At 36.5% G+C, this 26,926-nt stretch overlaps 2 protein-coding genes across 2 annotated transcripts in view; one reads left to right on the forward strand and one right to left on the reverse strand.

Annotated features, from left to right (window-relative positions):
• LOC129949385 (uncharacterized protein K02A2.6-like) lies at nt 1–25,303 on the reverse strand. The gene is made up of 4 exons (XM_056060820.1): nt 25,194–25,303; nt 1,913–2,319; nt 375–1,779; nt 1–175 (listed from the first exon to the last, which is right to left on the reverse strand). Exons 1-4 carry the CDS (start codon nt 25,301–25,303, stop codon nt 1–3), a joined length of 2,097 nt encoding a protein of 698 aa, XP_055916795.1.
• The window catches only part of LOC129953636 (protein enabled), a 184,789-nt gene that overhangs the window by 30,758 nt on the left and 127,105 nt on the right, over nt 1–26,926 (forward strand). The gene's annotated exons all lie outside the window — the stretch shown is intronic.

A 26,926-nucleotide genomic window follows, 5' to 3' on the forward strand; every position in this document is an offset into this window, starting at 1 on the left:
TTATCCACTCTCCTGGTCGTGTTGTGGTACAGGTCTCCATATCCCTTCAATATTTTTCAGCTTTAACATGAACCTCGGATCACTACCTTTGACATCAGTTGGCGCTTCTTGTTCTTTTGCTGCTGATGGGGTGGTGGTCGTGATAATCGGATTATCATTCACATCCTGTTGGAACCTGTAGAAAAATAATTATTACTTTAAGCTTGTGATTCGTCTAAAGTTTTTACGCAACCAATGAGTATCTTCTTAACATGGCTAATGTTACGTCAAAACACCTTGTTTCCAGCTTTTCCCGTGACTTCGCTTTTCTTCCTGTCAATCACTTCAAATTCCGTTTGATCGAAGTTGGGAGTAAGTTTGTCAGAGAACGCTACATTTTTATTAAAACCTTATCACCTATTTCTATCCCTGAATCTTTAGCTCCTCGTTCCCTATCTCCCCTTTCTTTCCCTTTTTGCTTATTTATGAAATCGCGGTCCCTAGCTTCCGAATCAAGCATTGGTTTCTCTATATCCAGCGTTCGATTGTAAAGTAACTCCGATGGTGCTTTTCCTGTTGTGCCATGGGGAGTTACGTTGTACATAAGAGTGAACTTTTTCATCTCTTCTTTATAATCACTTCCGTTAGAGTGGGCTATCTTCAAGCGTTTTACGATCTGACGGTTCATGTTCTCCACTTCACCGTTCGCTTGTGGCCAATAAGGTGGTGAAGTTATTAGCTCAATGTTGTTATCTTTACAGTAGGTTTTAAACTCTTCGCTGACAAATTGGCGTCCGTTGTCCGCCGTGATAAACTTTGGATACCCTAGTCTACAAAATATTTCTCTCAAAAAGTTAATCACATCTTTGGAAGTTATCCTTTTTAAGAATTTAAACTCTTGGTATCTGGAGTAGTAGTTAATTGCAACTAGAATATAATCGTGATTTGGCAACGGCCCCAGCAAATCCATTGCTAAGTTAGACCAAGGTCTGTCGGGAAAAACATGTCTGTTCATGGGTACTGGTTGGCTAGGCTTCGAAACAATGAGACAATCTCGGCACTTTTTTACAAACTGCTCGACATCTTTGTCTACCAATGGCCACCACACTTTGGAACGGACTCTCCGTTTCATTACTGTTTCACCAGGGTGGCCTTCGTGAGCAAGTTCCAGAATTATAGAAATTAGTGCCATGGGTATTACGATTCTAGTTCCTCTTAATAGAATATTGCCTATAGTACACAATTCAAGTTTGAATGGAAAGTATGAACTTGGCATCTTGGTGTCCCATTTTTCGTTTTTTACGTTGTTGACAGCCTCCATCAGCTCCTGGTCTTTGGTGTTATTCGAACAAATCTCTGATATGGTAATCGCTCTGGGTACTGTCTTTTCAATTATCGCAAATATATTCTGCTCCCCCTGTTCGTCGAATGTTTCTGCTGTTTGTATTTTACACAGTCGTGAAACTGAATCAGCTATATTTAGCTTCCCCGGTTGATAAACCACCTTAAACCTAAACGCTTGTAACCTAAGCACCCATCTTTCAATACGAGCTGGTGGCCTTGATGTAGGCTTGAATATTGCCTCTAGTGGCTTATGGTCTGTGACCAATTCGAATTCTGTTCCTGCTAGGTAGTATGAAAACCTTTCAACTGCCCATACTAACGCTAGGCCCTCCTTTTCCGTTTGAGAGTATCTCCTCTCCACCTGGGATAGGCTTTTACTCGCAAATGATATAACCCTTGGTACTTTGTTTTCAAACTGAATAAGGACTGCCCCCAACGCTACTGGGCTGGCATCAGCTATAAGTCGAATGCGGTTTTTTAAGTCAAATAAAAGAGAGAGTGGTCCAATCTGCTAGAAGCTGTTTTAATCTCTGAAAATACTTTTGTTTAGATTCTGCCCATTCGGATTTGACATCTTTCTTTAACAAACACCTAAGTGGTTCCGTGACATCAGCCATATCTGGGACGAATTTTCCAAGATATGTCACCAATCCAAGGAAGCTTCTTGTCTCTTCTTTGCTTTGTGGAGGTCGAAATTCTTGTACTGTCTTTATTTTGTCCGCGTCTGGGCTTATACCCTCTGTCGATAGGATGTGTCCTAAGAATTTTAACTTTTGTACTTTCCACAAGCATTTTTCCTTATTGAGCGTCACATCAAAGTCTTTGAAAATATTAAGTACCACCTTTAAGCTTTCATCATGTTCTTTCTCCGTACGACCATAAACTATGATATCATCTAGATAGTTATAAGCATTTTCACAAGGAGCAAGGAGATTTTCCATAACTTTTTGAAATATTTCGGGGGCAGAGTTTACACCAAACAAAAGCCTCTTGTATCTAAATTAACATATCAGAAAAGTTAATTGTTTTTCAATTAGCTATTTTTTTAATGACCGTGTCACTTTAGCTGTTTTTGGAAAATTTGTGTTGAAATCTTAGTGCTAGGGCATTCAAAGTAAAGTAACTTCACAAAGTAAGATCTTAATCAATTTCGTATTTTATAGAAAACCAATTTAAAAAAAAAAACACTTTACGAAAGCTGATTTTTTAGCAACAAAGTTTAAAGCCGTAAAATACAAATTGTATTTTCATTTATAATTAATAAATAATTTAAAATACACGCAGGACCATTTAAATTAACGCAATACGATAAGTTTTGAATTCAAGGTTCCTACGAAAATTAATACAAAATAATCTCCCAAGGGGAGGTCATCACCCCTAAGACCGCCCTTGGATCATCCATTGGTTGATATTTTGTTAATTTTATTACATTTTCAAACAAATTCCTTAAAAAGCGCGAAAATATAGATTGTTTTATAACCTTTATGTGGCTCCTGTCCAAAATGAAATGGAAAGAGGCTTAGGCTCAGGAGTATTGACGATCTCTATACTTGCAACTCCAATTACTTGAAATCGATGACTTTTTTCCTCTTAGAACTGATTTTGAAACCCTCAACTCAAGGACTCAACCAAAAGAAAGAAAATACAAAAAAGGAACCCTGGTTTCACGAAGAATGATTAAAAGCTCGTAAAACATCGTGGTTAAGGATCTTCCGTAACTCCACGCAAGGATTATTTAAGAATAAAGAAGATAATAAGAAGTTTAAAGAGCTTTGTAAGACTAAAAGAAGTTATACGCTGAAAAGCAAGCTGTCCGATTAGCATCTTGTAAAAACTCCGTTGATTTTTGGAAACTGGCTAGGGAGCTGAATGGAAAACGTTTTACTTACTTACTTACTTAAGGTGGCGCTACAGTCTTGTGTGAACTAGGGCCTTACCCAAAAAATTTCTTCATCTAGCTCGGTCCCTAGCTAGATGTAAGTTGGGCGAGGTCACTTTCTACTGAACGTTTTCCTCTCCATAAAAAACTGTCTTCTTTCCCATTTCAATGATCTTTTAAATCGTGTAATAACGTCGACAAAGTGGCAATTCGCAGCACTTGGATTCGTAGTTGACTCTCTGGACTGAAACGCTGGAGTTCTTAAAGAGGGAAAAGCAGCCGGTTCAAATGGTATTCCAGTGGAATTTTTTTGAATACGGTACTGTTATGCTCAAAGAGCACCTTTTAAAACTTTTTAATACAGTTTTGAAGAGAGAATTGTCGCCAGATGAATTTCGAGTTGCTATTATATTTCCAATCCACAAAAAAGGATCGTTATTTGATGCAGCTAACTACAGAGGTATTTCCTTTTTAAATGCATCTAACAAGATATTTATAACGATGATTCATAAGCGTCTTGTAAGTTGGATTGAGACCGGAAACTTGCTGAGGGAGTTTCATGCTGGAATTAGACCAGCTATCCTTGGCAGAGAACTTCTTGAAACAGAGAAAAAAGCTGTATGTATTTTTTATCGATTTTAAAGCAGCTTTTGATACAATCGACAGAGGTGCACAGTGCTATAAGCTGTATAGTCTTGGGATATCATTGAAGTTTGGTCGGGTTCTTGAGCACCTACGAGTATATAGATGAACAAGGGTGACTCTATGGACAGGAGGTAAAGAACTCTCAGACTGGTTTGAAACCTTTTGTTCGCATTATTCATAGATGACTTTTTAGACTACCTGCCGGGTGGAGTGAATTTCGCAGGGATGCGGATAATGCACTTCTGTTCGCAGATGATATAATCATGTTTGCGCATTCACCGGAAATTCTGCAGCTCATGGCATTACTGTTACAAATAGTTTAAATATGGAAAAACGCTTGTAGGAGAAATTGGGTAAGACAGGTTAGGTTATGAGCTGAAAACAACCTAACCTTAATTTAGAATTTATTTCACAACTCATGTTTCAGCTCAAATGGAAAGGGTTGTTTAACACGATTGAGGGACTTGGTCGACCTTTTTAGACTGTGACATTAGACCGCCCTGGAAACAATGCTTCATTAATAAGTGTATAGCACATAGTAGCAAGTTTACAGTATTTGAAGCAGTAGCTGAGAGCATTCTTTTATATGGATCGCAGGTATGGGGATATGAAAAGTACAATTCAGTTAAAAAATAGAAAAACTCCTAACGCACTTTATAAAAACAATATTTCATTAGCCAAAAAAAGCCAAACTACGTAATAATGATGGAAACAGGGCTCTCTCCTTAGTTTATAAAAACATTGAAGTTCCAAGCGGACTTCTTGCAAGGTCAAAACAGTTGGTATCGATAGTGGCAAGATCTTGCTGAGGAATGTCAAATAAAGATCGAGGATTTAACAACCGCTAAAAACATCTTGTATGAAGTCAGATTAAATCATAATCTTGCGAAGAACAACTATTTTAAGGAATCTAGTAATGTCCGTGTAATTTCTATGATGGTCAGACTACGTAGTGAACTAATAGATTTAAATTTCATTCCAAACAGACCTTATTTACTCCTAGAGTGTAATATATGCAACCTATCAGAAAAATAGGATACGGTCCACTTCTTGGGAAAATGCCACATTCTCAGAAAAATCAGAAGGAATGTATTCAGAAAAGACTTTGTATCGGAAGATCAAGTGATGAGTTTTTTGAATGAAATGGAAGTTGTCGATCTTGCAAAACTGCGCTTAGATATGGAAGTGCTATAATGAACGAAAATGTCTGATTGTTTCTAATTACTGTTTTTTAAATTATTTGTAATCTATCAAGTTATAAATACCTTTTTTAATGTTGAAAAGTAATTGTAATGACGGCGTTTTACATTCATTGTATTTTGTAAACATTTTTGGTGTCTAATGTAAATTTTACTTTAATTCAAGTTTGAGTTTATTTTTTTTAACAATCCCAAAATTTGCCTAAGCTGTTAAAGATTCTACGAAAGTGTGTCAATGTTGTCAAAAAAAGAATGAGTGGAGAAATTCCACATTTACATATGTTCGAAGTCCAACTTAAATCAGCATCTGTAAATTTATCATGATTTTAAATTGTACCAAATAAAAAAGAATAACCATGTCAGCCTGAGCACGGGTCAGTATTGTTAATCTATTATTAAGACAATATTTTTAATTTGGAAGAAATGAATTCGGTCAAAAGCATATTCAAAAAATTAAAGATCAATATCTCATCACAATAACTCAATTCCTTTCTTCTTTTTCTTTTCTTTTAAAATTGTATTAAGATATCCAAATGTAGAGTTTCAAACTCTATTAGATTTACAAACAACTATGAATTTATTATTGTAAAGAATAATAAATTAACGGTGAAGGCGTACAACAAAATCAACTTAAATCGATTTTACCTGATTTCATTTTTTGTTTCAAATAAAATACCGACTTTATGATCAAAATTGATAATGATAAAAGGTTTTTACAAAGTTTTCCGTAGCGGAACGAATAAAATTATAATTTTTGTTGTTGTTGTTGTATTTATCTATTTTTCTAGGTTTATTATACATCAAGTCCATTGAACCTTTTTTACACATAAACCTGAGGTAAATAAGTGCGGTGAAGGTACGAGAACTGGTGGATGGAACAACAAAAGCTATTGATACTTTAGTAGCCACATAGAACAGACACTCATTATAAATGCGTTAAAATATGAGTATTCGACTATTTGTGGTTAGTAATGAGGAGAATATACAAACAGGTTTTGAGTCAAGTCAGTGCGTATTTTCTTTATTATTATTTCTGCTGTCTTGAGAAGACCTTGAAATGTTTTATTTCTCCTTTTATTAGGTATATTTGCAATTTTATGTACCACAATCGATGCAATTTACCTTTGTCTATGACTATGTACTACGATGCAGTACAATACAGACTAAGATAGTAATACATACAGCTGTGGCCATAAAAATAGGAACAAGACTAAATGTTTAGTAATTATGTATCTTGTGTTAGGAAGCAAATTTAAAAGATATATTATTATTAAATACTGGCTTTACAACTTCACTGACTTAAAACTAACATAATTCAAAGTATTTTTTTATATTTCAACTTGCAAATTTGAGATTGCCATTTACAGAGTCAATTAGTACATAAAATTACTGATTAATTTAACCCTTTGCCGCCCGATTTATTAAATTTTTTGATTTTACAAAAAATAATGTTGGAACTTTCTTTATTAATATGAATTAAGTTTATCTTAACTTAAAAATACAAATTTTAACAAAAATATACTTCTAGAATTTCTTCTTTTTGTGTGGTTCATCAGTGTAACCACCAGGCCGGCCATAAGCACGTTTTTATTCTGAAACAAATCGAAACAAATTCTGTAAATATGTGAATGTAGGTATTCTATTTATTTAGTGTGAAACTTAACAAAACAATTTTGAAGTGGTTTGTATTTGAACATTCTAATAAGCGGCCCCCTCTGCGGGTTTTGTGCGTATGAGCTCCTACAAGTCCATTTGCTGCTGCGATTCGGAACTCTTTCAATGTCAATGACTTATCATTCTCAACTGATCTTTCTTTAAAAATAATAAAACTGTTCCCAACAGAAACATCAAGGAAATGCCAGAAAATACGATGCCACCATTTTTTCGATTTCCGATCGATATCATAGCATGACTTCAACATATCGGCTTTATCAACGAATCCCATGTTTTTGTTGTATACTGCTATCATTTCTGGGCAATTGATGGATACCGAAGTACCATCTTTTTGCTTACGCATGGTGGTTGTATTTTTGGAAGGGTCCAAAAAGTTTCTTAAGACATGGATAGCTTTTGTATCCTTCCACTTTACGAACGCCATTCCGTCTCTGCTGACCCGCCAGTCGGAATTTCCTTTTGTCAAACACTTATCACTAAGAAGGTCAGTTGGCAGACTTTTTCTATTGGCTCGTACAGGTCCGCAAGAATAAATGGTTTGGTTTTTCAAATCTTTTTGAAGCTGGACGGAATGGAAAAAGTTGTCAAAAAACGCATGGTGCCCTTTTCCTATTAATTTTTCAGTCAGGTCTTTGACAACACGAGCACCGAGATTAAGCTCCGCAGAATCCGACGATCTTCCGGTGTAGATTTGGCTCGAATCCACACCTTATATCCGCGCTTTATGGGCTTCATTGGCATATACTGACGTAAACTGCTACGTCCCTTGAACTTAATCATAGATTCATCGATTGCTTGATGTTTCGAGCATGACAAATAAGTTCGCGCCAGTATTTCGATCATTGGCCGGATTTTGAAAAGCTTGTCGAAGTTTGTACTTCCTCTGCTAGCTTGTTTTGTATTGTCATTCAGGTAAATGCTTCCCAGAAGCCATAGAAATCTGTTCCTGCTCATTATCGAACTCAAATACTGATCACGCAATTCTGGCTGAGCTGACCAGTAGTCTCATTGCCAAAAAAGTTTTGATCTCTTCACCATCCGTCGGAATAAAAGATGAGACATCTCCACCAGCTTTTTGTACTGCAAACAAGTTAGTTTGAAAAACAAGCAAGTCAATAAGCTCTTCTGGAAAGATTTGTAAAAAAATCTGAACAGGTGTTTCCAGATCACGCGGAATATTTGGTCCAGTCTCTGCCACAAAATCCATCACATTATAATTACAGAATCTGTTTTTTTTAGTCCACACAGTATTATTCTTAATTTTCGTAGCTCTTATTTTGCTAAGTAGAACTTCATCCTCAGAATCCCAATCTGATTCAGACACATGCGCAAGGCTCGAAGGGTCTCCTTCATTTTCACTACCAAGACACATAAACTCAGCTTGGTCATCATCATCAACATCTCCGATTACGGAATAAAAAAATAAAAAAAAAATACTTCAGTTTGTTAAAACAAATATTAGGAAAGAAGGAAATGAAGCTTAATCCATTTAAAGGTATAATTCTTGTCCATTCGTTGATAAATTATCCCTACAATCTAACAGAATCATACAGGGTCCGGCAAAAAGATCTTCCATATTTTAAAAGGGAATGACAAATAAATAAACAATTTGACAGACAAATTTTATTGATTTTTTAAATTGGAACCAGACTTCTGTGTGGTTCCTAGTAAACTGATTGAAGTTTGGTTGGAGGAAGGTCTCAATCATGTGATAGTAGCGATCTGCATTAACTGTAACTTTTTGCCCATTTTCTTCGAAAAATAGGGACCTAACACACCAAATTCAGCAACAGCACACCAAACTGTCACATAAGGGCCACTCCATTATGATTACTAAAAAACGGCACCTAGACCTCTATCTACTCGTATCTATACCGGAATACCATTTAATCGATAAATAGCTTTACCCTGTACTAATAATCATTTTTTTATAATTCTACTCTAGTTTCGCCTCTTCAACCTTTATTTTCAAATCTACTTAGTTTAGCTTCCATTCTTGTACTTCTAGCTTCTTTTTTAAAACACCTTCCTGAGGTGCCAGAATGATTTCTTTTTTTTTTTTTGGTTTCCATCTCCACTGGTTCAATTCTCTCTTTTTTTAAGAGCTCTTCCGATGTTCCCAAAGTCGGACATTTACGTGCTCTTTTTCTTAGGATTTACATGTAGTTTTAGGCGAAGGAGGAGGGTTGTTTTTAGTTTCAGGTTCTGGTGAATATGATGGGGATGGTGGTTTTCTCTGGAATACAAAACATATTTTAAAAAAAATTGCAAATCATATTGAGAAAATATTCTACTTGTCATTATAATCATCAAGCTATATTGAATCGGAATCAAATTCTGTGGTATCTTCAACAAAATCCAGAGCGGAAATTGCAGCAATTTCATAATCAATCTCAGAAGGTTCCTCAGGAGATTTTCCACTGGTCTCCCTCTAAGATCGATTAAATTGACTGAAATTGGTCCGCGCCTCCTGCTTGTAGCAGCTCTATCGGTCCCTTACTTGTTTCGGCGTCAATTCAAAGCCACTTGTCTAAAACGTTGCAGTAATATTTTGCAAGGCTATAGCTTGGCTTTTAATGACTTGCTATTATTTAGCTTAGAATCTATAACATGCGCAAGTGGTCTAGCTGCTTCGAACAGTAGCTCCCTTATTGCAATTGTCCAATTTGACTATCTGCTCTGTTTTAAATTTTGGTTTTCAGCCATTTCTAAAATGATGGAAATTTTTTAGAACATTATCACAATTATATGTTAAAACAAGTATTATTCGACTTACTTTTTTATAAAATATTGCCATGAGCAATCAACAGACAACAATCACAACAAATCTCAAATCTTGTGACCTGTAAAGTATTTGTTGCGTGTGTTGTCAAAATGACAGTGCAAACCATGGAGTTTAATTTAGCTTTCCGTTTATAGTTAAGTGTCTCAACAATTGAATTTAACTGGACGTTAGCCCTTAACCTAACTATTAAAATGTTTATTAGCATGGCAAAATATTTAAAACCCAGTTAAATATTTAAGGCCCATTATCTTACATTTGTCAATATATAAAATCGAACGATTTTTAATGACCCATTCCCAAAACTGATCAAGATGATCTTGTACCTTTTTACAATCCTTGATGGAGTTAATAATTCGAAAAACATAAATGTTATTTACATGGATTAGCGAACGTAGAAGCCAAATCATTAATAAATAAAAAATAAAAAGCAATGGACCAAGGCGACTCCCTTGAGGTACACCAGAATTGATTTTAAATTGACATGAAAGGTTACTCCTGGACATTACGATATAATATCTATTTTCAAAATATGACTAAATCCACATAACGAAACGAGTCCAATTTTACTTTATTCATTGAGAAGAATTTCATGACTTAATTTGTCAAATTCCTTGCTAAAGTCTGTAAGGCCAGCATTCGAGCTTTTTTTTCCAAAATATCTCATTCTGAACTCTTTCATGATTGGACAGATCGCAATAAAATGATTAATGTCTTCTCGTATGTTCAGATTGCAAAGACTGTAAAGTAAAGGTAAATCTAGGCGATGAGGCATGAAGTTAAGTTTATGTAATTCTCCTCTCGTTAATAGTGCTAATTTTATTTAATGGCATGGTGTTAGGAAGGTATGTATTATTACCAAGGCAGAAGTTTAAACGGTTATAATATCACCTAAAAAGCGACGAACGGGCCTCAGATGCGTTTTTGTCATATAAGATGTGACCAAATTTTTTCTAAAAGTATATCAAACTTTTTCCTCAACAGGGAAGGTTGTTCATTTTGACTTACCATCACATTTGTACTGCAGGTATCCGCCATACTTTCTAATTCCGTCGCCATACGTCCTGCCACCATAATTGAACACTTTAGTATGATTTTGGGTATTCTTGCATCCTTCATTTGTAAGACTTTGACAATATAGTTGAAATGCATGCTAAGTGTTTCCAATATCATTGGAGTCAGCGGTGTTTCCAGATTCAGCATGTAGTTTGGGGTATTTCTCGGAAGCCGGAAATTCTTTTAATAAAGTACCCGAGAAACTTTACAATAAGCTCCATACAATAAAATCGATGCAGCTGTGGAGCGGAAAAGTTTGTGTTTTTTACTATTGTCAATGTAGTCACTTTTGAAGCATCGCACACATTTGAAAATGCACGTTTTGCCTCCGTTAGTTTCAGTTCTAGATGTTTTTTCATATTTAGATTCAAAGTAAATAGAACTCCAAGATATTTATACTCTCGAACAATTTCGACTGAGAAGATGTTTGAAATTGTCTCTGAAAGATAACTTGAATAGTTTGATCACACTCAGTATTAGAAATGAATTGAGAGTTCAAAAAGTGTGAATAAGTCAAAAAGTCGTATTTTGGTTCTTTTTAAATTCAAGCGTCTCATCGCTCTTCGATAGATTTAACTTCAACCAGAACTTATTTCTTTTATTTAAACAAAAAAAATTAAATGCTTATACAACAATTTCGGGCTACTATTTAAAGTTTTAAATTTGCAAAGTGGGATAATATCTAAAAAATCAATCAAATAAGATTTCATTAAATCGTAAAACCATTTCATCTAAACACAAAGTTAAAAATAATGTTTCGAGTAAGAATTTATTTAAGTGAAACAATACAGTTAAAAAAGTAAGAAGTGTTTCTAATATTTCAACCTTAGCTGTATATTAAAACTGGAATGGAAATTGTATAGAAAGATTGATACTTCGCATGTTCAGTTTATCATAAAAATAATCACGGCCAATTGAGATTGATACTCGTGTATGGTACATAATTGCAATAGGTACTTGCATAGATTTAAAGACAACAAAAATGCTTATTTACGGTCTGTTAATTTAAGTGATATTGAATTAGTTTGAAATTAGTGCACGATGAGTGACATACTATATATGAGATAATAAAAAGGGAAAGTTTAACCGCGTGTAAAGGGTTTAGGCAGAAACACCTTACAAATTTCAATAATATTAACAAGTACCTATGAAATTCTGGTCATTTCAAAACTAATGAATTATAACCGATATTAGTTAGATTTGGTCCCTTTTAAGTCGACAATTTACGGTAAGGTTGATATCGAACTCATTTGATGATGTGTGACAACTTCGAATCTTTTGTTATGCAATGTTTATCTTATTTTTATTTCTTATTTGTATCTTCTAGAAAAAGTAAACATTTACTTAGTTTGAAATTTATTTTATTACTTAATATTTTCTTAGTCGCGTTTTTGACTTAACTTAAAATGTGTGGTCTTTTATTTTTAGAAATGTTTCTATTCAATCAATAACTTTTAAACATAAAAAAAGAAATTCTGATAAGAGAACATTCAAACAAGTAATTGTTTTCCAATTTAAAGATGATACAAATTATAGAGCAGTACACTTTTCAGTATGTGGCAATAAGTTGTTGCCAGCTTTGTGGTGGAAAGTATTAAGCAAAATTAACACCAAATAAGAAAATGAAAATGGAGAAAATATCGGACCATTGTCCGGGTTGCGAGAGTGATAACCCCGAATCGCCTGAAACCACAGAGCTAAACGTAGCTCATATGGAGCAAGTCAATTCCGTTATAACCAGAGAATATATTTTGTGGGCCATCAATACTTTTTCTCCATATAAATCCCCAGGCATGGATGGCATACTGCCAGTTATGCTTCAAAAGTTGCATGATGTGGCAGCTCCATGGCTGGAAGTAATTTTGAAAGGATGTCTCCTTCTCAAACATGTGCCCATGTCGTGGAGACAGGTCAGAGTAGTTTTTATCCCAAAAGTGGGTAGGCGAGGTCACGAATCCGCGAAGGATTTCAGACCAATAAGCTTAACATCTTTTGTGCTTAAAACCTTGGAGTGCATTCTTGATTACCATATTAGAGAAATCCTAGTTGGACAACCTCTCGAAAGTTCTGAGCATGCTTATCTTAAGGGCAAACGGAGACTGCCCTCCATGAAGTAGTGCGTACTGTAGAATAAACAATCCATTATAAAGAATTTACTCTTGTCACCTTCCTAGACATAGAAGGTGCTTTCAACAACGTCCTTACAGAATCCATAGAAGAATCGCTCGTTAAGTTCGGTGTAGAAGACTTCATTCGAGAATGGTTTATTTCCATGCTAAGTGGTAGGAATATTCGAGCCTCTCTAGGCTATACAATGGCAACAAAACACGTGATTAGGGGAACACCCCAGGGTGGTGTCCTTTCGCCTCTTCTATGGCTTCTGGTCATGGATACAATTCTCGTTAAATTAGAGAGATTTGGAGTGACGGCGGTAGCCTATGTCCTGTTCTTAGCAAAGCCTATATTATTGATAAGCTAAAGAAGGTTCAGAGAACAGCTTGCGTTGGCACCACAGGGGCCATGCGTACCTGCCCAACGGACGCCTTAAACGTTATTTTCGATCTTCTACCAATCGACCTTTTTATTAAATACACAGTTTCCTGCAGCGCTATTAGGCTGAAGGAATCAAACAGCTTGTTGTCAAAACCTTATGGTCACAGCAACACTACGAAATTGATTCCCTCAGATATTATCTCGGTAGACACTGACTACTGCACTCCTACTTTGAACCTTAGTAAGGGTTTTAAGGTTATTTTCCCATCGAGAGAAGATTTGGAGGATGACATCGTGTCGATAGGTTTCGACACAACCATCTTTACTGACGGCTCAAAGATGGAGTGCGGAGTTGGTTCTGGGATTTTTCCTGAGTCCCTAAATGTAGCCAAATCCTTTAGGCTCCCTGACTTTGCTAGCGTTTTTCAGGCTGAACTGCTGGCAATAAGGGAGGCATGTAAGATACTTAAACAAAACCCAAACCAAAACCGAAATGCGGCTATCTTTACAGACAGTCAGGCAGCTGCCAAAGCCATTAACTCGGCCACATCCTCATCTAAATTGGTCCAGCAATGTCGCGATGAGCTTGCGAGCTTGAATATTAACCTCGCTGTCACCCTGATCTGGTTTCCGGGCCATAGTGGTATCGTGGGAAATGAACGGGCAGACGAGCTAGCCAGGCAAGGATCGGCCCTTCATAGGTCACTTGCGGAAATGGTTAACATTTCTCTTGGTGCTATGAAGGGTAAAATCTTTTCTATCTACCAAACTGAATCAAACCGAAGGTGGAGCAATTTACCCAACTGCATTGTATCTAGGCCCACCTATAGCAAAACCCGTACAAACGATCTTCTATGCAGGCCAAGGCAAGACATAGCCAGGATTGTTGCGGTTTGTACCGGACATTGGCCTATAGGAGTTCATGCAGAGAAGTTGGGTATCTCTTACAACACTTTTTGCCGTAGCTGCAGTGACCAGAGAGAAAGTGAAACTATAATCCATTTCCTCTGCATATGTCCTGCTTTGGCAAACACTAGAATGAAATACTTTGGAAAAGCATTCTTTCAAGAACTTGATGAGCTATCTGAGACAAAGTTTAGAGCGACAAAATGGCTCTAACATAATCGCTATGAAGCTTCTCTATCAATCTATCCCTTTCAATCAAAGGTCAAACGAGTTTTTGATATCAAAACGGCGCACTACAGCGCTAATTGGATCTCGGGCTAGGTTGGAATTCGCCATTTCTACCTACCTACCTATCGGACCATTGATTTGAATAAATAAATTTGTTTGGGGACTTTTGATTACAATTTAAAAAACTATGTGAACAAAAATTAAAATAAAAAATTAAAATAAATAATAAGGAATTACTTGAATTAGTCATCGAGCTATTTTGGTAGCTAAAAATGTTGATGTTGACGACATTAACTTCCAGATCCAACAGTTGTTGCCAAGCGAATTGATTTCTTTAAAATTAATCAATACTGTTGTTAATGAAAATAATAGTGTTATTTTTCCAATTGATTTTTTAAACTCACTAGACAAAAAATGTAATATGACAAAAAACGTAAACCACAGCAACGCGTGGCGGGTCAGCTAGTTATCTATTAAACTACATATTATTGATGTATTTACGATAAATATTTTATAGGTTTTATCAGTCCAAACAAATTGGTATTAAAGAGAATTTGTTTCTTTCTGTTGTATCTCAAAATGCTAATTTTTGGATAATGTTCCTTTTTGTAGGGCAACCTTTAAAATGAGCCAAATATCATGAATATAGAGAAAGCTGTATACTTATAGCTTTAGAGTAATATATAAAAAGATTTACCTTTTGCCAAATTTAAGCTTTGTCGGAATTTTTAAGAAGATATTACTTACTTACGTACTTAAGTCTTTGTCGGATTTTTTTTTTTTTTTTTTTTTTTTAAGAAGATATTACTTACTTACTTACTTAAGGTATGCAGTACCCGTGGCATGTTGGTTAGTGCGTTGGACTGTCATGCAAGGGGTCTTGGGTTCAATCCCTGCCTGTGCCACCTTAATTTAAAAAATTAATTTTCGCGGGTACTGCCTCTTGCGAGGAATTGACAATTCCTTCAAGAGTAATTCTTGTCATGAAAAAGTGCTTTCTCAAATTAGCCGTTCGGATTCGGCCTTAAATTGTAGGTCCCTTCCATTCCTGACTACAGTACTCGCACACAGGAATGGTTGAGAGTTGTAAGTCACTAGGCCCTGGTTCACAACGTACTGTTGCGCCACCCCATTTGACTTACTTAAGGTGGCGCTACAGTCCTGTGTGAACTAGGGCCTCACCCAACAAACTTCCCCATCTAGCTCGGTCTCTAGCTAGATGTCTCCAGTTTCGCGCTACAAGTTGGGTGAAGTCACCTTCCACTTGTGCGCGCCACCTGATCCGCGGTCTTCCTCTACAGCGCTAACCTGTAGAGACTTTCCGGGCCGGAGCATTGATTTCCATGCGCTCTACGTGACCAAGCCATCTTAGTCGTTGGACTTTTACCCTTCTGGCTAAGTCTCCGTCGCTGTACAGCCGGTACAGCTCGTCGATCCATCTTCTCCTCCATTCCCCTTCGATGCATACGGGACCGTAGATCACACGAAGAACTTTTCGCTCGAAGCGACCCAAGGTGCTTTCATCCGCTTTTGTTATAGTCCATGCTTCTGCACCGTATAGCAGGACGGGGATGATAAGGGTCTTATATAGCAACACTTTGGTCCCTCGAGAGAGGACTTTACCACTCAATTGCTTTCTTAGTCCAAAGAAACAGCGGTTAGCAAGAGTTATTCTGCGTTTGATCTCAGCGCTGGTGTTGTTTTCTGCGTTTACAGCGGAGCCTAGGTGGACGAAGTCCTTGACTACCTCAAAGTTACGTCTGTCGATGGTGACGTTTTGACGTTTTGACCAAGACGTCTGTGTTGTATGTCCTTTCTTGACAACAGTATGTACTTTGTTTTGCCCTCATTAACCGTTAAACCCATTTTTGCCGCCTCTGCCTCAATACTCACAAAAGCCCCATTGACATCACGCTGAGTTCTTCCGATTATGTCAATGTCATCAGCATATGCCAGCCATTGGACAGACTTTTGAAAGATAGTGCCTCTAGTGTTGACGTGTGAGCTCTGCACTATTCTTTCAAGCACGATGTTAAAAAAATCACATGACAGCTCATCACCTTGTCTAAAACCTTTTTTGACATCGAAAGGTAATGTTAAGTTGTTTCCAACCTTTATGGAGCAGCGTGAATTCTCCATGGTCATCCTCCACAAACGGACGAGTTTGGCGGGGATGCCAAAACTAGACATGACTCTATACAGCTCGTCCCTATAGATTTTGTCATATGCGGCCTTGAAATCGATGAAAAATGGTGGGTGTCGATTTGGTGTTCTTGGGCTTTTTTCCAGGATCTGCCGTAATGTGAATATTTGATCAACTGTGGACTTTCCTGGTCTAAAACCACACTGATAAGGACCTATCAGGTTTTTGACGATGGGCTTTAGACGTTCACATATTACGGCAGAGAAGATTTTATAGGCGATGTTAAGTAGACTGATTCCTCTATAGTTTGTGCAGTTTAGAGGGTCTCCTTTTTTCAGGATCGGCCAAACAATACTGAGGTTCCATTCATCGGGCATGCTTTCTTCCGACCATATCTTACAGATAAGTTGGTGCATGCTCCTAACCAACTTATCTCCAGCTGCTTTAAAGAGCTCGGCATTCAAGCCATCCGCTCCAGCGGCTTTATTAGACTTCAGCTTAGATATGACAATCTTTACTTCATCTAGGTCGGGAGGACGGTATTGTTGGCTTTCGTCGTCTATGTTGAATAGATCATCCTGTTTGACAGCGAAATACGCTTCGTCGTCGACGTTATACAATCTGTAGAAGTGGTCCCTTCATATCCTCAGCATTGACTGCGGTTCCACTTCGATGTTTCCACTTTCGTTGTATTGGCGGCAGAGAACTTCGAGAGAGGTTACTTGTAACTCGGTCGGAAAAGGATTTGGCGATATCTGGCGATTGTAGTCGTTCGACGTTGTATCTTCTCCCAGCACCTCCCTGTTTTGCCTTGGGTCTGGAAATCCGAAGTGCTACCTTGGCTACAACGAGGTAGTGGTCCGAGTCGATGTTAGCTCCTCGTAAAGTTCGTACATCCATGATGCTGGAAGCATGTCTGGCGCCGATCGCAATATGGTCAATCTGGTTGACGGTAGATTGACCTGGAGAACTCCAAGTTCCTTTGTGGATGTTGAGATGTGGAAAACACGTACTGGCTACCATGACGTTTCGCCCCTCAGCAAAATCTATGAACCTGAATCCGTTGTCGGAAGTGTTGTCGTGCAGGCTGTTCTTCCCGATTATACCGCCAAATATGTCTTCCCTTCCTAGCTCGGCATTAAAATCGCCCAGGACTATTTTAATATCGTAGCTAGGGCACTGCTCATATGTTTTGTCTAGGAGCTCGAAGAACATATCTTTGGTGTTGTCGTCTTTCTCTTTTGTGGGGGCGTGCGACTTAGATACTTTGTATCTTTCAGTTATGTTCAGTTATGAGACCGGATGCCGAATTTAGCCTTGATGCATATGGTCATGAGGCGCTCATTGATGCACCTATACCTCAAGACTTCTTGCCTAAGTCTGGCTCCAATGACGAAGCCCAACCAAATAAGCGCTATTGGTTTTCGTGGTAGCAGTCACCATAGTAAATATCGCAGTTTTTCATCCTATTTTTGCCCGGGCCAGCCCATCGTATTTCCTGGATGGCGGTGATATCTGCTTTAGGGCCTCCGCTAATTCTTCGGCCGCACGTGGTCTGTTAAGGGACCTAACATTCCATGTGCCTATCCGAAGTTCGTTGTCCTTTATTCGTTTGCGTTGGTTGTCAACAGTATATCCGTCCGTATCCGAGGCTTGTTGGTGCTTCGCAACTATGATAGCTTTACGTGGCCAGGAAGTCACCCCGACGCACAATCTCCAACCTGGAGGGCCAGATCCTAAGTATAACTCCAAGGATGGGGAGCCGGATAAAACCGCTCCTTATAGGCCTGGGCTCCGAATAAGTCGAAGAAGCCCTATAAAGTGTTCACTAAGTAGTTCAACCTTACTGGAAGTGTAGACGCCACCGTTGATAAATATTATCACTCTAAATATGGCGGTTTATTTTATTGATGAACCCATTCGACCAAAAGTAAGCTACATCAAGTATCTAACGATACGTATTTCGAACAAAAGCAATATTTTCTTTTGAAAACTTGCACAATTTGGGAACTTCGAACAGTCTATTCATATTGAAATGCCAAACCAAACAAAAAATAAATCACTTGACAACTGACAATACCCATGCCTCGAAAAATAAGACACCAGTTACTATGCCTTCACTTGATCTATGACAAGTTTGTATGTTTATCAAAAATTAATCCAAACGTAATAAGTTTGCAAATGTTATCCAATATCTCTGAATCGGAATGAGAAAATGTTGAAAAAGTTCGCAAATTCATACCTCCAAGGACATAGAACCTAAATCTTATTCCTTCGACATCATTAAATATAAATATTGCCAATAGGAAAAATATCTTCTATCTCATAAGTTAACTAAAAATATCCTTTGTTCGAGTTTCGTCTGTTTCCTTATAACTAACTGATGGCGTGTCTCTTAATATTTCCTAATACTCATCCTTGTCCAGGAATACAAATAAGTCTCCATGACTCATGTTATTTTTATCTTTCCTTTTTGTTGGCATAAATAACGTGGTAAGTTTGAGCTGCTCCTGATGTTTCTTTTCTCATGACTCACGCAAACATAAATAACATTTCAAAAAAACCCACTTCAATTTTTAAACAAATTCAAATAATACTCTTTTTTTAATAAAGCATTAATATGCAATTGTTTAACATAACAATATTATTAATAATTAACAAAACAATTAAAGCCTAATTGGAGCACATTTCAAAATTCCCACCAGAATTCACAAAAGTACACATGACCTATTAAGTAAGACGATGACGTTGATGATGTTAATATGGCTTGACTTGACTTAGCTTAGCTTACATTATAGATATTGCGAATCTAGAAAATCAATTGAATCGACACAAAAATGGAAAATTAAAAAATGATAAAAGGTGAGATCGATCCCAATTGCACGGTTATTAATTGGTTCGAGAGCAGAAATTGTTTGTGTAGACATAGATACTTGTGTTTTTGGGGTGTAAACTGTTTACACAATTGAACAAAATTCAATAAACAATATTAGTTAAAAAGTTGATGTTTTTCTATTTAACAATCTGTTTTGCATCATTGATGTACATTGAACATAGTCTGTGATGGAACGTTGTCAGCGGTGAATGAGGAAAATTCTTTAACAATATAAATAAACTACAAATGTTTTTTTGCAGTTTTGTTTTAAAGACATATTGGTATGTTCCTAGGTTAGGTTAGGTTATAGTGGCTGTCCAAGATGGAAACGAACACACTTAGGTCAGTTTAATGGGCAATTGTGATACCACATGAATCTTGAGGCTTCCTCCTAAGCTCAATGGAAACAGCTTGAGTCCCTTACGAAACGTGAGAGGCTGATTATACCGATATGATTTAGATCATTTAGATCGTTAATGAAGAATTCTCCTAGGTAATTCTTGCGTTTTCGAACTAGAGCAGGGCATGTGCAGAGAAGATGAAGAACCGTTTCTTCCTCTTCCTCGTCCATACAGCTTCTGCAAAAGTCATTTGAGAATACGCCTAGTCTCGTGGCGTGCTTTCCTATTAGACAGTGTCCGGTTATGACACCTATTATCGAGCTTATATGCGATCTGCTTAGAGAGAGCAAGCACCTTGAACGTTTTAAATCCAGTGTTGGCCAGATGTTTTTTGTGGCTTGACACGTGGTGATGTTGTTCCACCTGGTGCCTGCCCTCCTCGCAGAGTCTTGATTAAGCAGCAGTTTACAAGTAGCGATTGGTATGGATTGGATTGGTAGGATGGGCTGTACTGTACCGTTCCTGGCGAGTTCATCTGCCTTACAGTTACCTGGAATGTCTCTATGGCCCGGCACCCAGCAAAGGGTGAATATTAAACTGTTGCGCCATCTCCATTAGAGATGCTCGACAGTTATGGACTGTTATAGAGTTTAGAGTCCAGAGATTTGATAGCGGCCTGGCTGTCAGAGAAAAAACGGATATCAGATGTTGATATCACGTTTTCTTTGAGCCAAGACAAGACTTCCTTAATCGCCAAAAGTTCCGGGAAGGTGGAATGAGAGACTTAATTTCAGTCGTTCAGAGTACATACCTCCACTAACCCCTTCTTTGGTTTTTCAGCCATCTGTGTAAAAGTGGATTGACTCATCCTCCAAGAATGTCTTATCTTCCCAAAAAGATCTGGTAGGTATAGAAATCTTGAAGTTTCTGTTGAATTGTAGTTGGGGGATGGTGTAGTCTGTGTGCTTTGGAATTGATTCTAAGTACCTTAGAATTACGGAGTGGCCAATGTTGTTGTTAGTCCACTGCGACGAAGCATTGAGGCGAATAGCAGAGCTTGCAGCTATTTGTTTACTAAATATGTCAAGAGGTGTAGGGTAGAGCAAGGTGTCCAGATCCGCTTATACATAGGCAGGCTGAACGTTGGACTTTATTTAACTTATCTCTGTTTATCTACCTTCCTCTAAAGCAGTCCATCATACTGCCACACCGTACGTTAAAATCGGTCTGATTACCGATGTGTATAGCCAATGCGCGATTCTGGGTTGTAAACCGCATTTATTACCAATAGCTTTTTTGCAAGAGAAGAGAGCTACAGTAGCTTTTTTGAAGCTTTCCTGTACGTTGCGTTTCCAATTTAGTTTTTTGTCTAAGACAAGACCTAGGTATTTAGCCTCGTCTGAGAATTTTAATTGGATTCCTTTAATATAAGTAGGGTTGACAAATGGAATTTTGTATCTCCTCGAAAATAAGAGCAGATCGCTTTTGTGTGGGTTAACACAAGGTCCACACCGATCAGCCCAAAGTATTAATCTGTCTAAGGCATTTTGTAAGAGTTATTTTAGGATATTAAGATGCTTTCCTGAAACTGCTATAGCAATGTCGTCCGCATAGGCTATCACTCTGAAACCCTTCGCATCTAGACTAGTTAGGATTTCATTCACCACTAGGTTTCAGAGGAGAGGGGATAGAACACCACCTTGCGGTGTTCCTCTACTAACGAATCGTCTGCTAGAAGAGTTGCCCAGTTTTGAGTTAATTATTCGCTAGTAAGCATTAAATGAATTAACTCCCGAAGCGAACTCTCTACATTTAGAGATGTCAGTGAAGATGTGATTGCAGATGTGTCCACGTTGTTAAAGGCACCTTCGATGTCAAGGAAAGCAACCATAGTCAACTCTTTATGATGGAGGGAATATTCGATGGTGCGTACTAAAGTGTGTAACGCTGTTTAAACCGATTTACCTTTACAGTAGGCATGTTGAGACGAAGACAGAAGTCTTGTATCGATACGTGCCCTTAAATGGATATCAATCAATCTTTCCAGGGTCGTAAGAAGGAATGATGATAGACTTATAGGTCGTAGATCTTTAGGATTGACTTGGGAGCATTTACCTGCTTTAGGTATAAAGACAACTTTAACTTCTCCTCATGCCGAGAGAACATGGACCAGGTAAAGACAGCTGGTAAAAATTGCCTTAAGGATTGGTGCAATAATATCAGGCGCCTTTTGTAATTCGGCTGGTATTATTCCATCTGGTTCTGCAGCTTTAAATGGTTTGAAGCTGTTAAGAGCCCATTGTAGCTTATCCGTTGTGATCAGACCTTGTGAATATGTTGTATTTGAACTTGAACGTATAAAACTGTTGCAATTTTCGGTAAGAGAATTACCAGGAAAGTGAGTGTCCAATAGTAAGTTCAGCGATTCATTACTTGAATTTGTCCAGGAGCCGTCTGTATTTTCCAAGCAGCTTGGCATAGCTGGATTAGTTGAAAGAATTTTCCGTAACCTAGAGGCTTCAAAAGTTTCTTCTATCATGCCACAGAAGGATCGCCAAGAAGATCGCTTGGATTTCCTTAGATGATATGTTCCTAACAGATATGTATAATTTTAATTTAATTTTATAATTTAAATAGCAATATTTTTAAATTAATTTGGTGGGAGTAACAAGTATTGGATACTCTAGTACGAAAAAACTTTAATTGTTCTTCGAACGCTCATAACTAGAAGTTGAAATTTTAGCAAGAAAAATCTCATAAAAAACTAAAAGGCACTACTCAAGCACTTGTAGTACGAACTTAAGTATTAGAAGTACATATTACTCAAGAACTTTAAGTATTATTATTACTAAAGTACTTGAAGTAAATTTTACTCATATACTTAAAGTGCGTGTTACCTGATATTGCACAAAAAACAACTATTGTTCAAATACTTAATATTCAAGTACTTTAAGTATCTATTGTTGTAGTGCTTAAGTATTTAAAAATTGGTACTTGAACAGAAAAAAATAGGGTTTTCCAATAATAGCTCTTCATACCTTTTTGTTACAAAATAAAACGCAAACTACTTGAGATATTACAAAAACTTTACCATCGGCTTGAAGTATGATCAAAACATTTACAAACGAAAACATGGAACTTGACTTCGTTCTTATGGCCAACGCACAGTGGCCCGTTTTGACTTTTTTGGTTGCAAAAATCAATTAATTTTTTTTTATCTTGAAGGAAATATATAAATTGTGACTTTCAAAAAAAAATGTTTACAGTGTGTTTCAAATTTGTGTTAAAATAAGAAGTCTTAACAAAAGTGATAAACATAGCGGTATTTTAATATGCAATCGTCAAAATCAATTTTTTAAATAATCTAAGTGAATTGAAACAGTAGAGCAAAAAGAAAAAGGACCAATTCGAATGAAAAAGTGGGAAAAAAGTATTTTTTTTTTATTTTAAGGAATTTTGTTTTTATATTCCACTATTCAAGAATACATAATTTATTTTGGTGATACTCGTATATCAAAAGTAAAACAGTTTAAAAAGAAATAGAAACAAAACAAATTAATATATAAAAACTCTAAATTTCTTGAAAACTATCATCTAGGTCCGGGGAAATGTGTAATAAACTAATCATTTCTGGAGTATCGTTCTTTCAGATCTTTTTGGCTTCTCACATGCCTTAAGGAAGAAATAAGTGGATCATTTTGCCGAATTCTTGAAACTTTACACCTATTCTGATATCGATATTTCTTGTAGTCTTTATTTTTGCATTCCTGGGCTTCTTCTGACAGTTCCCCAGGTGGTAGTGTTTGATATTCAATGATATTTTGACCATGAATCAATATTTTGTGTAGAGTTGGTGTGTGTAGTTTTTCAGGATACTTTTGCTTTGAAAGCTGTGCCGTTTTCTTAGTATACTCCCCAAATTTAACTCCATTCACTACTTCTCTGCAATTCAAAACGTTGAATATTACTTTGAGCCTTAATATAACTTTTCCATTGACTCCAGTTATTCGAACGGTTGCATCTGACTGTTCAAAAAATCTTCTTGCAGAGTTTCCAAATCCAAACCCTTGCGAAAACTCCTTTGGATCTCTTCAATCAATTAGATTCATCAGTACCTTCTCCTTTTTTTCAAAGAGTATACGCAAGCTTCAAAATAAGTTCCATGCATATGATTTTAGGGTGCAGTGGAAAGATTCCATATTCGTAATTATGTTCGTGTTCAATTGATTCATCTTTATTGAAGTTCTTTTGTGTCCTTTTGCATATCGGACATGACCGCGTACAAACAAAGTCTGTTTCCGTTAATTCGTTTAGTACTCTTCTGTCTATCATAGTTAAAAGAACTCGTGATTCACAGCCTCGGGCACGCAAACTTTTCAGCGGTCGATTTTTTGCACCCAATTTTCGATGACTTGGCCACACATTTCTGCCGAAACGGTTGCTATTTTGCGATCAATGTAAGCTCAAACTCTTACGACGGCCTCAGTTTTTTTTGGCATAAACCACTGACTTAAGGTAACAGTCTCCTCAAAATCCAGATGAAAAATAGTTGTTTCCGGATTATTTTTTATTGCAGAAGACTTTACAACTTTATATAATTATTTTCAGTTAAAAGCAAACATTTTTGTTATTTAGGCCTATTTATTTAATGTGAAATATAGAAATTTCAAAATTCAAAAATTTAGACAAAATGTTATGATAGGAAAAATTTAGTTTTTTCTTTAAGTTGCATTTCCTACTTAATAAAAAAACTGGTTGGAACAAAATATGTTAAGGACTTTTTTGGTTATCTTTCCCGTAAAGTGTGCAGACATGATTCACTAGTTATCTCTGGAAGTTGAAACACTTCTGGTCTCCAAAAGCACTCTGACACACGAAACCACATATACCTTCAAACAGGTTTCAAAAAAACTGCGATTTTGAAACTCAAAAAGTTAACAAAAATGTTGATAAGTCTTAACATAATCATCGCTTTCATTCATCCTCATATATTGCACGGTTGCTAGGCCTGACTAGAATATCCGTGTCTCTCCCGAAACACTTTAAATTTTGAGCTGCAACTTTACACACATAATCATGTTTAAAACCATTTGAAGGAGGGGAACGGCTGTGTCGCCTTAAGAGGGTCATCCCATGTGACGGCCTGTATTTTAAGGATTTTTTTTACGACCAGTAAAAAGATACAACTTTATTAAGTTTATTATCATTTATTAACATAGTTCGACAGTATAAATATAAAATTTGAATTAAAAATATTGTAAAGAGCACAAGTTACCGGTATAAACTTGAACAACTCCACCTAGAAAAAATGGGCTCGCACTTCCTAAACGATTCCGGCTGATTGGCTTATCTAAAACTAAAAAAGTAAACGGCGTTTTAATATGTGAGCCTAAATGCATGGAATGAACTATCTTTAAATGAATAGACCGTTTTTTTTTTGTTTTTTTGCTATTAAAACATCGAAATTTTTGGAATTTTTTTTTTGTCGATAGTTTATTCCATGCTTTTACTTGTGCTGAATCCAACCCATCAAATTTCAAGGCATTTGGTCAACCCGTTTTTGAGATACGATGGAGGAAAGTTTGAAACAGTTTTTAGAAAACTCGTTTAAAGTTTTAAGTCCTCTTAACTATGAAAATATCAACTTACCTTTCACTCGGTGATGCCTGGTCCATACAATATTCCTTCCTCTTCTTCTTGGAACTCTTTAAAAGCAGTTTGTACAGCTCTTGAATGAATTCTGGCTTGTTTAACGGCATCACTTACGCGACGCTCAGGACGTAAGATTCGCTTTTCATCACGTTTCTCAACATATTGCTTAAAATTATCATTTCAAAATACTCAATTTCTTTAAACGTACAACTAATAACTTATTTAAATTTAACTTTGCAAAAGCCGATTTTATTGGCATAGCGAATTATTTGGATCGTTTAGTTTTGCCCAAAGATTTTAATAATAATTTGGATTTATCTTACTTCTATAGTGACTTTCTAAGTACTCTTAAGGAAGCAATTTACATTTTTGTTCCTAAATCACAAATTAAAAATGATTCTAAGCCAACATGGTACAACAAAAGACTCATAAATTTGAAAAATAAAATGAACAAAGTTTATAAACTGTTGCGGGTTTCTTCGTCTGATGCCAATTTAAAAGTTGAATATATTGCTCTTGAAAAGAGCTTCAACTTGTTAAATAAATTTCTTTATAAAAACTATATTTGTTCAATGGAATCTAAGCTTCAAAACAATAGCAAGTATTTTTGGACTTTTCTTAAAAATAAAAAAAATAATAATGGAATTCCAAAGTCTATGGAGTATTTGGGATATACTACGTACACTGACCTACCTAACATTTGCAATAATTTTGCCAAATTTTTCAAATCTTATTATTTAGTTTCAAATAACAATAATGCTTTCTTTTTGGCACCATCTAATAATACGGTTAACATTGGTCAGTTAAGTTTTAACATAACTGAGGTTGAGAAAGTTTTATCGAGCATGAATGCTATATATGAATGTCCATACGAAATTCCTCCCATTATTTTAAAGAATTGTGCGCCTTCCCTGTCTCGAATACTATGTTTTATTTTTAACAGATCACTTGAGAAAGGTGTATTTCTTTTCGAATGGAAAACATCTTTCAAAACTCCTATCCATAAAAGTGGTCCAAAACAGGACATATCCAACTATCGCCCGATTTGCAAGTTATCCGTAATACCAAAACTTTTTGAAAAAATTGTTTGCGATAAGCTTTCGTTTTTATTAAAAGAGACTATATCCCCATTTCAACACGGATTTGTATCCGGTAGATCAACTTCTATATGATATGTCCGTATTGATTCGATCGTCTCAAGTCCAATAGATGTTTCCTCGGGTGTTCCCCAAGGTAGCCATCTTGGACCACTTTTGTTTCTTATATTCATAAATGATCTTCCTGATTTTCTCTTACATTCCTTTTCCTTAATGTTTGCCGATTATCTCAAATTTCTGAGATGCATTAAGGATCCGGTAGACTGTGTGCTTCTTCAAAAAGATCTTCAAAGCTTATCAACTTGGTGTAAAATCAACAAATTAAACCTCAACATCTCTAAATGTCAATGTTTTTCTTTTTCCCGCCGATCTTCTCCTTTTGTATATGATTATCATATTAAGTACAAAGTTCTCGATAGAGTCTCAACCAAAAAAGATCTGGGAGTGATTTTTGACTCTAAATTCAGCTTCAGTAATCATTTAGAATTCGTAGTTAACAAGGTCTAAAGGTCTAACTGATCCCTACACCTTAAAAACGCTTTACAATGCTTATGTTAGATCAGTTCTGGAGTACTGCTGTGTGGTATGGAATCCTTTTTACAAAACTCATTCTGTTAGAATTGAAAAAATTTA

The sequence above is a fragment of the Eupeodes corollae genome, chromosome 1, assembly GCF_945859685.1.
Source record: "Eupeodes corollae chromosome 1, idEupCoro1.1, whole genome shotgun sequence".
Lineage (NCBI taxonomy): Eukaryota > Metazoa > Arthropoda > Insecta > Diptera > Syrphidae > Eupeodes > Eupeodes corollae.